The sequence below is a fragment of the Camarhynchus parvulus genome, chromosome 9, assembly GCF_901933205.1.
Source record: "Camarhynchus parvulus chromosome 9, STF_HiC, whole genome shotgun sequence".
NCBI classification, from domain to species: domain Eukaryota; kingdom Metazoa; phylum Chordata; class Aves; order Passeriformes; family Thraupidae; genus Camarhynchus; species Camarhynchus parvulus.
In genome coordinates this window covers 1,479,766-1,494,925 of record NC_044579.1, presented here as the reverse complement: position 1 = coordinate 1,494,925, position 15,160 = coordinate 1,479,766, and the positions used below count along the sequence as shown (strand labels likewise).

At 49.3% G+C, this 15,160-nt stretch overlaps 1 protein-coding gene across 4 annotated transcripts; it reads right to left on the bottom strand.

Moving 5' to 3' along the window:
• Positions 1 to 3,741: 3,741 nt before the first annotated feature.
• MFSD1 (major facilitator superfamily domain containing 1) lies at positions 3,742 to 13,568 on the bottom strand. Of its 4 annotated transcripts, XM_030954079.1 has the most exons (17): positions 13,426 to 13,567; positions 13,283 to 13,335; positions 12,789 to 12,901; positions 12,334 to 12,376; positions 11,834 to 11,901; positions 11,373 to 11,481; positions 10,829 to 10,931; positions 10,063 to 10,161; positions 9,443 to 9,554; positions 8,923 to 8,979; positions 8,256 to 8,412; positions 7,396 to 7,493; positions 6,553 to 6,665; positions 6,115 to 6,162; positions 5,899 to 5,959; positions 4,501 to 4,615; positions 3,742 to 4,275 (listed from the first exon to the last, which is right to left on the bottom strand). In XM_030954079.1, the coding sequence occupies exons 1-17, from the start codon at positions 13,442 to 13,444 to the stop codon at positions 4,216 to 4,218; spliced, it is 1,428 nt and encodes a 475-aa protein (XP_030809939.1). In that variant the 5' UTR covers positions 13,445 to 13,567; the 3' UTR covers positions 3,742 to 4,215. The 4 variants fall into 4 exon arrangements, with proteins under 4 accessions (XP_030809939.1, XP_030809938.1, XP_030809940.1 ...); XM_030954078.1 differs by lacking the exon at positions 3,742 to 4,275 and having other exon boundaries at positions 4,369 to 4,615; positions 13,426 to 13,568; XM_030954080.1 differs by lacking the exons at positions 3,742 to 4,275; positions 4,501 to 4,615 and adding an exon at positions 4,808 to 5,433 and having other exon boundaries at positions 13,426 to 13,561.
• Positions 13,569 to 15,160: the final 1,592 nt, after the last annotated feature.

Below are 15,160 nucleotides of genomic sequence, written 5' to 3'. Positions count from 1 at the left end.
AAACCCTGGAGAGCAGCAGCCTGGCAAAGGGAGAGCAGGAAGTGCAGGAAGGGAGAAGGGAAAAAATCATTCCATGCAAAGGGGAAAATAGTGAGTCTGTGCATTGTGCCCTGCATCTGACACCCTTAAAGTGATTAATGGGAACAGAAATGGCACAAAAAGGGATGGGTGGGGCACTATGGAAGTGCCAGAATGCTGGAATGGTCTGGAGGGACCTCAAAGCCCATCCAGTGCCATGGCAGGGACACCTCCCACTGTCCCAGCGTCCAGCCTGGCCTGGGACACTGCCAGGGATCCAGGGGAATCCTTGGGCAATCCCATCCCAGCCCCTGCCCACCCTCCCAGGCAGGAATCCTGCCCAGCATCCCACCCAGCCCAGCCCCTGGCACTGGGGCTGCTCCGAGCCAGGCCAGGACAATTCCAGGCCAGGAGGAGCTCCCTGTGCCCCGAATATCCCAAACAATCCCAGGCCAGGAGGAGCTCCCTGTGCCCCGAATATCCCAAACAATTCCAGGCCAGGAGGAGCTCCTTGTGCCCCGAATATCCCAAACAATTCCAGGACAACCCCAGGCCAGGAGGAGCTCCCTGTGCCCCGAATATCCCAAACAATTCCACGGACTGCCCCAGCAGCCACCTCTGCTCTCATTCCCCACTCAGAGCCATTACAAAAGGAAAGGGCTGGATTTGCTTCCCCTGCAGCAGAACAAAGCCCAGAATTCCAAACTGCAGCAGCACCAGTGACAGATTTTCCCTGGGCTCAGCTCTGAAATAACACTGGCATTACAGCCAGTCCATCATCTATCACTGAATTCGTGTCAGAGTCCACGGGCAGGGAAATCCATCCATGGAAATGAGGAGCTGCTGGATTTCCATGGAGCCTGGAGTGCCAGCTCTCCCCTCCAGCTCTCCCTGGGTGCATCCCTCATTCCTGACACCTTTCCTGAGCTGGGATGCCACCTCCAGTCCCACTGCAAACTGCTTGCAGGGATTTCTTTAATCTAAAACCCTGGGAAATTTGCTTTAGGGAGATCTTCTAAGCAACGCATTTTCTGATAGGTTGGGAAGTCAAGGTTTGCTCTGGATTTCATCTTCATGGGGGCCTGGAACGCAGGGTGGGCAATGAGGGACACCCAAAAACCTCCTCTGGCCCAACAAATCCAGGCTGATTTGTTCCTCCTGCTACACTGTAAAATAAACCCCAAAATCCACACATAAAAATATCCAATAAAATTAGAAATCCATGTAATGCTCACCTGCAGACACTCTGGCAATAAAGTTGGGTTTTTAACGAAGTCCTGGGGTCTGGAGCTGAAGGAAATTTCCATCAGGATTGAGGGGACACCTGAGATGTCCCTCTGGGTTTGCCCCAGCCCCAAACGAGCATTTCCCCCCAGCTGCCAGGAGGCTGCTCCTTCCCTGACCTTTATTTGATAGATTATATCAAATTTATATGATTTTTATATATTCCATCCCATCCCAGCTGCCAGCAGGGATGTGGGGTGTGCCAGCTCCACCAGGGCTCAACTCCTGCCATTCCCAGCTGTGCCCACACACACAGAGCTTTGTAAACTCGTTAACAACTCCATTAATTAAGGGCTAACGTTGATTGGGATCATTTGAGGAGCAGCTCCGTGTTTACTGATCCACAGCTGCAAAATCCAAATCCCAGGAGGAGCAGCTTGGGCAGGACGAGCAGAGCAGGGATGTTTTCCTTCCTTCTGCTCCCTGGAGGCCCCACCTTTCCTTGAAGAACAGAGAGGTTCAGCCCCAAAGCCCAAAGAAATGAGGAAGTTTCCTTCCAAAGGTCAGGCCCAGCTGGATCAGACAAAGCTCATCCACCAGGAGCTCCCCAAGCCCACTCAGAACACGAGGAATAACCACAGAATCCCAGGATCCCTGAGTTGGAAAAGCCCTCCCAGAGCAGGGAATGCAACCTGTGCCTGATCCCCAGCCCAGAGCTCTGAGGACACCTCCAGGAATTCCCTGGACACCTCCAGGGATGGGTGTCCAAACCTCCCTGCCAAGCCCCGAGCTCCCTTTCCATGGGGAAATTCCTGCTGCTGTCCCCCTGAACGTCCCCTGCACCACCCAGCAGAGCAGCAAGACTTCACCCACCTGGCGATAAACTCAGTCCAAGAGCAGTGAGGGGCTGAGGCGCATTTCCCAAGGACTGGGCTCCATCCCATGCAATCCCAGACTGGTTTGGGCTGGAAGGATCTTAAATCCACGGGCAGGGACGCCTCCCACCACCCCGGGGAGCCCCAAGCCCTGCCCAGCCCAGCCTGGGCACTGCCAGGGATGGGCACCCGTGCCAGGACCGAGCCGTGCCAATCAGGCACAAAACAAACCCAGCACCGCAGCCCGGAAGGTTTTGATCCCGATTTCCCAATTTCCCGACATCCCGAGGCAGCACGGGGCGGTGCTGACCTCTAGTGAGAGATGCCTGGAGAAAGGGAGAATTGCTGGGGATAAATCTCCCGTCCCACCGTGCCCGGCCCCATCCCTGCCCCTCCTTCCAAAGGCTCCTCGGGCACCGGCACAGAGCAGAGTATGAGGAATTTGAGATATTTTCAATAAATTTGTCCCAGTGAGGGTTAAAGCCCTTTCCACCGCAGCTCACAGGGGAATTTGTCCCCCAGGACTGGGGCAGGATCCTGAAGGGTGCAGAGAATTCAGCAGTGAAACTGAAACAGGAACTGCAGGGTTGGAAATGCCAGCCTGGAGGGAAGAGCAGAGCAGCTCCTCCCTCCCACCAGAACGTGTCAGAGTTCAAGAGAAGCAGAAGAGCAAAATTCAATTTAATTCTCTCCCTCCCCAAGGAAAAAAATCAAGAACCCAGCAGTGGGGGCAGCTTTGCCTTTGGATCCTCAAAGAGAAACTTCCCCCAAACTCTCCACCCTTCTCAGGGAAAAAATGCCCCAACAACCCCCAAAGGCAACAACAGAACCCTCAACAAGCAAAAACCACAGGTGCCGGTGTCCAGTGGAAGGTTTTATTTAAAAACACCCAAAATCCACAAGTCTGCAGGGAAACCACCCAGCCAAGCCTCAGTGCTGGTTCTGAGGAGCCAGAAAGGACCAGTAAAAACCAGCACAGCTCAGGGCAGGGAGCTCCCAAGCTGCTGCTCTGCTTTCCCACAGGATCCTTCAGAATCCACAACGTTCACCCAAAAGGTCCTTCAGGAAAATCAGAGTTTTCCAGGGACATCAAAGAACCCTGCACTGCAAAGTCTCTTTTAAAACCAACTTTAAGACTGTGAGCTCTGCTTAAATTAAAAACATTAAATTAAGAATATCCTACATCAAATGCAGCATTTTTATTCTAACAGACTCCTCCATCTGCAGCCAAACACAAGGCCAAGGCTCCTGAGCTTTTTGTGGCACACAGAATTCCCTGGAGCCATCCCAGGAACGTTCCCCATTCCTGGGGCTCCACAAACCTCCTGCCCTGTACAGCAAGATCTGCTCACTTCAGGGATAATTTATCCAATTACCTCGAGGAGTAATTAAACCAAAGCAAAGTGCACTCTGCAGGAGCTCTGGGAGCTCCCTGCTCAGCAAGGAGAAATGAATGAAACGAAATTCCCACTGAAATGATGGGAAAATGATGAGTTCCAGCATGGAATTCAAGACTTTTCCCTCTGGAAGCGAAATTCAGTTCTTGCTTTAACTCTTTTTATCGTTTTTAGTCATTAACTCTTAAAAATAAATCAGTTTTCACATTATTCAGGCTTGGAGAGGTTATTGCTGTTCCTGCCCTGGGATAAATTCCAAGGTGAACACTTTTTGTCCTTCTGGAAGTGGAGATTCCTCTGAAATATTCACTTGGGAGCTTTTCCTCACCTTCTTCTCTCAGAAAAACAAAACAGAGCAATGAAGGTGTCCAGGAGGAGAGGCTGGAAATCCCCACCTCCATCCAGGCTCATCCCAGCAATTTAATGATTGACTTTTCCCATTTCACACCCAGAGATCAAATCCTGGCCCTGACTCAGCTACTCACGGAGTATTTGAGACAGGAGGCTGGAGCAGCCACTCAGAGGTTCCAGCAGAGCCACAATTCCCATCAGGATCTCTGCACTGCCCAGGGAGGAGGAGTTTGAGGCAATATTTGAAATCTAGGATCTAGGCTGGCAGCAAAGCACGGAGCATCTGCTGGTGCTGGGCTCTGTGTCCCAGGAAATTCAGAGTATTCCTGCTTTTCCACAGGGCCAAGCTGCTATTTCAGCACACTTCTGTGGGCCAGGGTTGAGAAACAGGAGGAGCAATGAGCTGGGAGCTGCAAAAAAATAAAATTAAGACATTCCTCAGCTTCTGAGGTGGGCCAGCCTTTGATCCCTTTCCTTCATTCGAATTTTAATTATTGGGAGATTTCTTTCTGAGACCAAATCCCAGGTACTTCACTCAGAGGTGCAGCTGCTGGCTGTTAAAACCAGCCAAATTCTTTAAATAAACCCCTGATTATTCTGGTTTTGAATTGTCTGTGAGCCCCTGTTAGTGATACCTGAGCTCCAAGCTTGGACAGGTATTTATTCCTTAAACTAAAGGCATCAGCTTTTGGCAGCAATTTTGCCAAATCATCTTCGTTCTGCCTTCTGAGCCTCTCCTGCTCTTCTGCTCTGCAAAAGAAAAGTGGCAAAAAGGTGTTTGCCCTGAGGGAAAACCTGCCAGGCAGGGCATTATTGGAATATCATTTAATAGTTTAATATTGTTATTTCAGTAGCTAGGAACTGTTCTGGGGTTTCAGGTGAATGAGCCTGATATGTGCAGGGATCAATAATTCAGTGTAAAGAAAGAGAGAGGCTGATTTCTGCAGGTTCCTTTTATTTCATTCCAAGATTTCAGTAGAAAGAGAAACCTTTTGGTTTTTCCCAGATTACAACGTGCTCAGGGAGTTCTGTAACAATTTTTCTATCCAATAAACAAACTTTCATCCTTAAAATAAACATTACAATACAAAGAGAATCCAGAAGGCAATAAAAGACTGCTCAGCAGTCTCAGAGTTCAGAAATCTACAAAAAAACAAAAGTCCCTTTGAGCATCTGTGGCTCTTTTGGCATTGTGTTGAAAGGACACAACCCCAAAGCTGTAAATACATTTGAAAAGTGGATTTTGCATTAAGACAGTGACAGAAGCAGCAGCAGTGAGCTGTTGGAGCTCTGGGTGAGAACACAAAAATGCTTTTTGCTCAGAAAGCTCCACCTGTGAGCACAGGGGGTGTGAGCTCAGCTTCACTCCAGGTGCCTGTGGGGAGCAGAGCTCGGCCAGGCCCTCAGCCCAGCAGCAAAAGGAATTTTGGCATTGCTGAAACACAGCAGGAGCTGAGGCAGGGCTGGAACCCCAGGGCTGAGAGGATCTTCCAGAGAGCTCCAGAGCAGCCTCAGCTCTGCTGCTGGAGCTCCCACCTGCCAGGGGCTTTGCTACTCAACTTTCCTTTCTGAAAGAAACAGGGGGACAACAATTACTGCAAACCCTGGCCTGGGGTGACCAGACACCACAGAATCCCTGAACTGTTACACAAGGGTGACAGACACTGAGATGGGACAGCCCAGACCCCACAGAATCCCTGGAATCACTGAATTGTTACACAGGGGTGACAGACACTGAGATGGGACATGCCAGATCCCATCAGTGCTGTGATTTAGGCTCAAACCACCACATTTTCTATCACATTTCAGTTGTGAGGCCACTGAAATAAAGGAAGGCAAAGAGGAACAGTGCCAGGAAAGGACACCTGGATAATGCTGCCTCAAATATTGACTCACAGGAGTCAGGATATGAAATCCTAAAACAGACTGAAGAAAATAAATCCACCAGAAATCAGACTGGAGAAATGATCTCCTTAATCCCTTCAGGACAAACCCTTCCCCAGGCCACTGACATTTGCTGGCTCTGTACTCACTCAGATGCAGCTGCTTTTTGCAGTTTTGCCCTTTTCTTTGCAGACCAGTTGAGATCACCACCTGTAAGAGCAGCAATGGGCACTGAGACCTTTAAAACTGGGGTTTGGTGGCTTTGGGATCAAAACTGCCCCCAGGAGCTCTCAGGGCACTGAGAAAGCAGAAGAATGATTTTACAGAGGCAGAAACTGAGGTAAGGAGAAGCTGCAGAGACTCACCTGTGAGGTGATTCACAAAGTACAGCATGACCACAGCTAGTAGTGACACTGCAAAAGCAAAGGGACAGCTTTAGCTGACAAGAGATGAACAGGTTTAACCCACAGCCAAGATCTTCACGGTAGCTCTAACTCAGAGGAGTTTTCTGCTTTTGTAAATCTCCCTGTGCTCACAGCACATGGTAATTCAGAAAGGATTTTAATTCTAAACTTATAATTCACAGTTTAAAAGCATTATTTGCCTACTTTCACTCAATTTTTTAAACACTGAAACTCTCCATGCTTCAAGGAAACCCCAAGCACTTCACTGGCTGTGAGTTCATCCCAGCACTGCCCCAGCTGACACCTCCAGAAGGGGAATGGTTTCTGTTTTCCAGGAAATATGAACCAAAGAGCCCCATGAAGCTCCCTGAGCCCCTTCCCAGCGTGTTCCAGACTCACAGCAAACACAGGCACTGAAGAACACCTCCAGGAACAGGTATCCCCTGGTGTCCAGGATCATGCCAGCTGCTATGGCAATCACTGCCAGGCCCAGGTTCTGGATGGACTGCATGCTGGGACAGAGCAGGAACAGCAGGGATTTCTTTTCTCAGGAAAATGGATTTTCATTTCCTCAGGAAAAGCTCCTCAGTGGCACTGAGCCCATGAGAGCTGCACAGCCCCCACTTGCTGGGACATGGGGAAGCCAGGGCTGGGTTTTGCAGAAGCTCCTGTGCCTCCCCCAGCCTCAGGCTGTGTCCCAAACCCCCATCCCAGAGCAGCCAGGAACTCCTGCTCCAGCCTGGAGGGGCTGGAACCAGGAGCGGCATCTGCTCAGATCCAGTGGCTCCAGAGTGCCAGGGATCAGGGGATGGCTTGGGATGGAAGGGACCTTAAATCTCCCCAGTCCCATGGGCAGGGACACCTCCCACTGCCCCAGGGTCAGCCTGGCCTGGGACACTGCCAGGGATCCAGGCTCTGGGATTCCATCCCAGCTCCTCCTCATCCTCCCAGGGAGCAATTCCTTCCCAATGTCCCACCTGAATCTCTCCTCCTTGAGTTTAAACCATTCCCACTTGTCCTGGCACTGCAGCTCCTTGTCCCGAGCCCCTCTCCAGCTCTCCTGCAGGCTCCTTTCCCTGGAATCCCCAATTCCCAATCTCCCATCCATCCCTGCCCTGTCCCTGTGTCCTGTCCCTCCATCCCTCAATCCCCAGCCCCTCCCCAGGTGACCCCACAGCTTCTCCTGCCCTGCAGGGTGCACAATGCCAGCCCTGCATCCCCCCAGGGCCACGGAATACTCACAAGCCATAGGCAGTTCCCAGCTGGTGCTCGGGGACCACAAAGGCCACCATGGGCCACAGGGCACAGGCCAGCAGGGAATAGGCCACGCCCAGCAGGCACTGGGGACACAGGGACACAGGGACAGGTCACAGCAGGGCCACCTCCGAGCTGTAGCCCCAATAAATGCACACACTCCCCTCCCTTCCTCCCAAAAGGAGCTCAAGAAACGCTCTGTGCAGTAAAATTGTAAATAAATGTCCACACTTGGAGCTTCTTCCAGGAATGATTCCCAAAATTAACTCTGTTAATTTAAATTAAAGGGCCTGGATGAGCACCCAGAGCTGCACCTCACTGGGAAAATGCTTGAAAACCAAAGGTTTTAATCCCTGCCCTGCTGATGAGCACCATCATCCTCAGCTCCAAACAAACATTTCAGGAAATCTGCCCTCAATAATGCAGATTTTTACTGAGGTTCAATCCAGCACATCACAGGCAGTTTGAGTAACAGTAATAAACTTCAGAAATAAACTAAAAGAACAATTCTTAGGAGAAAAGTGAGCACCTGGCACAGGAATTTAGTAATGGAGTGAGGAAACTTTTGCACCTCACAATACACACAATAATTCAGTACCAACCCCACTGCTTATTTTATATTTGTGAAATAAATATTTGATACTTTATTTCTATTTAGGTCTAAATCCCAGAAATAAATATTTGATATTTTATTTTTATTTAGGTCTAAATCCCAAACCCAAATATTTGGTATTTTATTTCTATTTATGTTTAAATCCCAGAAATAAATATCTGATATTTCATTTCTATTTAGATCTAAATCCCAGAATAAATATTTGGTATTTTATTTCCATTTAGTTCTGAGTTACCATGGCTATCCAGGGGTTCCAGAAGGTGAAGGCCAGCATGATGTGTGAGGCCAGAGTGGTGACCACAGCACACAGCACCCAGATGATGTTCTTGCCAACTTTATCCACCAGCAGGCCAAACACTGGGGACATGGGGGCTGAGATGATGTACACGATGCTGCAGGAGAGGGAAATCCAGGATTTAACACCCCCAGAGTCCTTTGTTAATTCCAATTCCAAAAACACCCCCCAAAAAAATCCCAGTAGTTCAGAATTCCCAAAGGGTTTGAGGACATGAAGTGCTCAGCATCCAACAGTGGCAGATCAGAGCCCAGCCAGTGTTTCCTTGTGGGCTTTTACTGCTTTGGGCTTTGGCCATGTCACAAATTCCTCCTCAAACTACCCAAACTGAGTTCCTTTAGTGCTGTTATTAAACTGCTTTTATCACTCAGAAAAGAATCACTAAATACTAAAATAAAACCCTTCAGAGCTTTTTCTTTCCAGTGTGAACATCTGGTTTTAATAAAAAACACACCCACATTTCCCAGTTATTCCTTGGGTTGTGTGAAATTATTTCTCCACTTGAATGCAGCTCACAGGAGAGCCCAAATCTCTTCCCACCTGCCCAGAGCCCAAAATATACACCCTAAACCCTGGCAGTGTTCCTATTAAATCAACCCCAATGTACCTGTTGATTGCACTGGCTTCTTGAGGGGAAAATCGGAATTTTTCAATAAAGAAAACCCTGAGGGAAGGAAAAAAAATATTTAGGAAAATGCAGACTTGAAGGACATGAAATCAAAATTAAGTTAGACAAAGATATGAGAATGCCATTTACAAAAAAATTAAATAGAGCTTTGACATAAATATCCCAGATTTTAATCTATAATTAATTTAGGAGCTTGCTGTCAAACTCCACAGATTTTAATTTAAGGATCATTCAAATTACACTTTGGGGAACACATAAAAAGTCCATAACCAACTCTTAATCCAAATAATGAGGGACTGGATTGTAAATATGGAAGGATTCCTACAGGACCCCAAGTTCCACCCCATGTTTTAAACCCGCATCCAGTTTTCATCAGGAAATCAAACATTCCTCATGCCCCTGAGCTTGTAATTCCCAAAGAATGTGAAGTTTTTAAGCCTTTTGGTTACAAGCTTGGCCAAATTCCCAGGGAATGGCTGGAAAAGTGTGTGGCACTTACTTCCCCAGGCCAATGAAAGGGAAAACTGCAGCGTAGTAACAGACACAGATGACAAAGATGAGCCACAGGGACAGGGAGAAATCCTTCACATCTGTCAGCTTGATCACCTCTCCTGCAGGGGGGAGACACAGCATGGCAGCAGTCAGGATGAACAAAGCTGGGATTCATCCCCCCTGGAGAACACCCAGCGATCCCAAATCCCTCCTACACCCCACCCCTGGCTGCAGATTAAAGGTCCCTTCCATCCAAACCAGTCTGGGATTCCACTGGATCTCCAATTGAGTTTATTTTTAATTAGCCTGAGTTGTCCCACATGGAAAACCCAACCCAGCACACACTGACAGGGAGGAGCTCCGTGGTTCTGCACCCCTGCTAAAGGAAATCAAATCCCACAAAACACAGAACCAGTGGCACAAACTGCTGCAAACTTTTGTTTTTATAAATAAAGCAGGTGGCAGAGCATCTGCCTGTTGAGCTGGTGTTTAAAACTGCATGTAAAAAAAATAGGATTAGAAGTGTGCCAGAGTTAAGCAGCAGGCACTGAATGACCTGGAATGCAAACCTGGTGCAGGGTGGCTGGGAGGGTGAGCTCCAGCTCAGCCCCAGCACTCAGCACTCACCTGTTTTCCCCTGCTCTTTACAAAGCAGCCTCTCTGCTCTCCTGTCCAGGTAAGCCAGGATTAGAGCACAGCTCAGTGAGAACACACAGGTGACCCCACCTGGAGAAGGCAACACCACATGGTCAGCTGACAGCTCGAGCAGCAATTTGGGTTTCCAGCCCAATTAGAGCAGGTTTTGTTGGACATGTCAGGTACCCCAAGTTTAGCACCAGCTCCAAGGCTCAAGAGCTGCACAACTCAGAGGTTCAGGTGTAAACCAGAACCTGCCTTGGAGCACAGACATGTAGTGGATTTATTTTATGTAAATCATCACCACCACTCCCCCTCAGCTCCTCATCTGGCCCTGGCAGGAACAGAAACAAACCTGGCCTCATTCCCAACCCCAAAATCTCCATGCCCACAGCTCTGAGGGAAGGGAACACACCCCAAAATTGTTCAAATTTCCCTTTTACAATCAGATAACCACAGGCAAGCTTTGACACTCCTCAGAAAATTTTTCAAGCTGGTCCTTTGCTCAGAGGATGTGAAATATTTCATCTCCACAAGACACAAACTTGAATTTGGCAGCCCCAAAAATGCCCCAAAAAGCATTTCAGAAGCTGCAGAAACCTGAGAGAAAATGAGAATATGATACAAAAGGTGCTGGAATTGCTCCTTCTAAGCTCAGAGTTGTGCTGCTTTTAAGGGGTCAATAAATGTTTTTAAGTGGTGAATAAATGCTTTTCAGAGATTAATAAATCAGTAACACACAGAGAACATCACTGACCTATGAGCAGAGCCAGGCCGAGGGTGCTGGGACCAGCGTAGCCCAGGAGATCCTGCACTCTGGAGTAGATCCATCCCATAATATTCATGTTCACCGTGCTCCCCTAGGCACAACAGAGCCACGTGAAGAACCCAGCACCTCCCAGCTCCAGGAGTGTTTATTGTTAAAATGCCACCCAGGGGACAGCAGGGAAAAGGATCCAAGGGGTTTCCTGCTGGGTTGGTAACAAATCAATCACTGCACCAAGGATACAACACCACAAACTGGAGTCTGTACAAGTCTGGAGGAGTTTTCACTGATGAGAAGTGCACAAGCCCACATGCAGGAGCTCATAAACTGAGCTGAATTGAATGGATTTCATCAAACAGGATTCCCAGCTGACAGGACCAGGAAAAAGCCCCTTCTGGCCCCAGGGAAGGATCCATGGCTGCCACCAGTGGTGAACATCCCCCAGCCCCAGCAGGAAACACCTGCAGTGGTTAAAGCCCCCAAAAGGAGCCCCAAAAGGAGGAGCACAGCCCTTGTGTGCATGGTGCCCACTCACAATCCTGGCCATGCTGAGCTGTAATCCAAACACCAGGTTGAGCTCCTTGCCCTTGAACCAGCTGACTGCATAGGTGTTCTGGGCCACGGCCAGGGACTCGCCCCCAATCCTGCAAAACCAAACACAGCACTGCAAAGGGGCCTGGGCAGGGCAGAATTCCAGAGAAACCTGTGCATATCCATGTACACAGGGCAACAGAAAGCAAAATGGAAGGGCAGTGATTGCAGAACAGTTCCAGAGGTTTTGATTCAGCAACACCTGCAAAGCCCTGGTCTTGGTTTTCTAAGGTACACAAGGGAAAGAACTGGAGATCCTGCATTCCTCAGCTCCAGAGGGCTCAGGATGCTCCAGTCCTGGCTCCAAGTGGCAGCACTTTTCTAGGAGAGCTTTCTAGGGCTGGTTTTTGTAGTTTTCTAGATGGCCTTACCTCAGAGAGCACAAACCTGCCCTTCCAGACTCACCCAAATATGAACCTGCCCACTTCCATCAGCCAGAAGGTATTGAACAGTGCTCCCAGGGCAAAAACCACCTGCACAGCAGCAAAGGAAAATGGTGATTGTGCATTTCAGGCATGGAACCAAGCACACCTGTCTGAAAACAGGAACAAAACCAATTTTCCCTTCCCACATCCATTTCCTGCTCTTTTTGGTTTTTGCTCCCTCTGCTGTTCATCAGCAGCAGCCTGGCTCACCGGGGACTGTGTCGTCCTCAACCAATTTCACATCAAACACACAAAAACGTGGATCCTTCCCACAATCTCAGCCCCATTCCAAGGTGAAACATAAATCCTTCCCACAATCTCAGCCCCATTCCAAGGTGAAACATAAATCCTTCCCACAGTCTCAGCCCCATTCCAAGGTTCCCCTTCCCAACAGAGCCCAGGGTTCCCCCATTCCATTTCTCCAAAATTAAACACAACCTGCAGGCCCAGCCCATCCTCTGCTGCCTCCCTTGCACTCACCTGCCCAGCACACACAAAGATGCTGAATATTACAGTGCCCAACCTGCAAAGAGAATAAAATCACTTCATGCACAACCAGAATCCTTTTTTTTTTCCCTTACAAAACACTGTTTTAGACCTTCAGCAGGGAAACAAGGGGAGGTGGATGGGCAGTTAAACAGTCTGTATCATAAATTGTGCAGTTCAATGATTCCCATAGAGAACAGGTGGTACAAGTGCTGGGTTTGAAACAAATCTATTTAGGTTATAAAGGAAATGAAGCTCATCTATATTGTTAAAAAACTGTATGGGAAAATTGTATTGTTAAAAAACTGTATGTATTTCCTAAATTGTATGGAAAAATATTGAAGGGGTTTCTTATAACCTTGAAAAGCTTTATAATATAAAGTCTAAACCTCCCCTGCAGTTTTAGCTCAGGGCTGCCTGCACATGAGAGCCACAGAGGCTGCACTCACCGGATCCCAAACACTCTGTCTATCAGGAAGCCTCCAAAGAAGCACAGCACCACGTTGGGCCACGAGTACCAGGCATAGAGTGCCATGAACTGGGCTGTGTTCACCTTCATGTCCTGCACAGCACAGGGGCAGTGGGAGAAAACATTATTCCAGAGTAAGCGTTCAGGAGAAGCCAAGGAGAAACAGCATTTCCTGTAACCCGCAGAATTCCTGATGGGCTGGGTGGGAAGGACTGGTTTTGTTCCAAACCCAGGGACACCTTCCACTATCCTGGAGTGTTCCAAATGGCCTTGGGCATTGTCAGGGATCCGGGGCAGCCACAGCTGCTCTGGGCACCCCAGAGGTGTCAGGGCCTGCCCGCCCTCCCAGGGAACAATTCCTGCCCAAATCCCATGTCCCATCTCCCAGATCCCATCTCCCCGCTGCCCCGTCAGCCCATGCCCGCACAGAATCTCACTCTCCGTGTTTTTCAAAGCGCCCTGACAGCGACTCACCCGCTGAACCTGGGTCTGCAGAGCGGCTGGGTTGTCGTAGCAGAAGTAGCTGCCTGCGGGGACAAGGAGACGCCTCAGGGCTCTGTCTCGGCCCCCACACCCCAACCCCCCCCCACCCGCAGCCCCCCGGGCCCGTCCCGCACCGAATCCCAGGAAGCACATGAGGGCCAGGACGAGCAGGCGGTGCGGGAGGCGGCGGGGGTCGCAGGCGGCGGGCAGGGCGCGGGGAGGGCCGGGGGGCCCGGCGGGGCCGGCGGGGCCATCGCCGCCCTCAGCGCCCAGCAGCGCCCGCTGCTCCTCCGCCATCGCGCCCGCCTCACGTGAGCGCCCGCCACGTGACCCGCCCGCCACGTGACCACCCCGTTGCCATGGCAGCGCCGGGCCGGGGCCCGCGAGAGAGGCCCAGGGAAAAGAGAACGTGAAACGTGAAATAAATATAAAAAATGGAAATGGAAACTGTAAACAACGAGGTTCCGTTTTTTACATTTAGTAAACTTTTTAAATTTTTATGAGGTAAAATTTAAAAAGTTTACTAAAAAGCCAGTAGGGGACAGAAGTAAAGCAAAGGCTTAAAAACCGGGTGCCTGGCACTCATTCAAGAGCACACCTGCTATTCTGCAAACACCCTTTATTTACCCTTTCCATTGCATCGGTCTGCTGCATAGCCACAGACCCTTATGTCACCGTGATATTTTATGAAAAATCCCTTCAGCAGGATTTTTTCTCCTGGGAAGCTGGGAAGCTTCAGCTTCTCCGTGTTTTGCTGCTTTGGAATGTGATTTGGAGAATTGTTCACCCAGCATGTGAATTGTTTTTAATTAATGGCCAATGACAGCCAGCTGTGTCAGGACTCTGGTCTGTCACGGGTTTTTATTCTTCATTCTTGTTCTAGCCTTCTGATGTCTCCTTTCTTTAGTATAGTTTTAGTATATAATTTTCTTTTAATATAATATCATAAAATAATAAATCAGCCTTCTGTGAACTTGGAGTCAGTTCTCATCTCTCACCTCGTCCTGGGGACCTTACAACACCACAACACCCTCATGCATAGTGAGCTTTTCCCCAGACTCCTTTACATGTTCCAAGGACTGTTCCGCATGGCTCCTCCTTGGGTTCACCTTTTTAGAGCATGCACATGCCTTGGGTGTGGTTTTAATCCTTTTTTCTCATCACCTCCAGGTTTTGGGCCTTGCTGCATGCTGCCTTCAGAGGGTGAGTGCTGCTGGCTGGCACATCTGTCCAGATGTGCTCATCCTGTGTGCATTGGGTGTTATCCCATCCCAGCAGGCAGTTTGACACAAGCACACTGATATCAGCTATTTCACTATGTCCAGATGTTCGAAACATGTATGCTAGAGATAAAAACTATATCTTTATAATGAAGTTACTTTAACACTACACATATAAAATCCATTTTCATAGTTGTGAAAAGCCAATATTATAATATGTGTCTGTAACAGAAATGGAAGTGGAAATGGAAGTGGAGTTTGAGGGCCAGGGTGCAAGCAGCCCACAATGAGCATCCAGGGAAATGCCCCAGCTTGTGAAATCCCTGCACTGTCCTTATTTTGGGTGTTAAAGTCATGGGATCACAGAACCACAGCAGGGTGTGGGATGGAGGGGACATCAAAGGGCACCCATGGCAGGGACACCTTCCCCTGTCCCAGGTGCTCCCAGCCCCAGTGTCCAGCCTGGCCTTGGGCACTGCCAGGGATCCAGGGCAGCCCCAGCTGCTCTGGGAATCCCAACCCAGCCCTCCCAGAGAAGGATTCCCAGTTCCCAATATCGCACCCAGCCCTGCCCTCTGGCAGTGGGAGTTCACTCCCCCTGTCCTGGCACTCCCATTGCTGATGAACATTCCTCTCCAGCTTCCCTGGA

Coding starts and splice junctions, on each gene's coding strand:
- MFSD1 (XM_030954078.1), bottom strand. Junction 9,555..10,062: donor TAAAGAGCAGGGGAAAACAG/GTGAGTGCTGAG, acceptor TCCCCCCTGCAG/GAGAGGTGATCAAGCTGACA. Junction 6,163..6,552: donor CTTCAGTGCCTGTGTTTGCT/GTGAGTCTGGAA, acceptor TTGCTTTTGCAG/TGTCACTACTAGCTGTGGTC.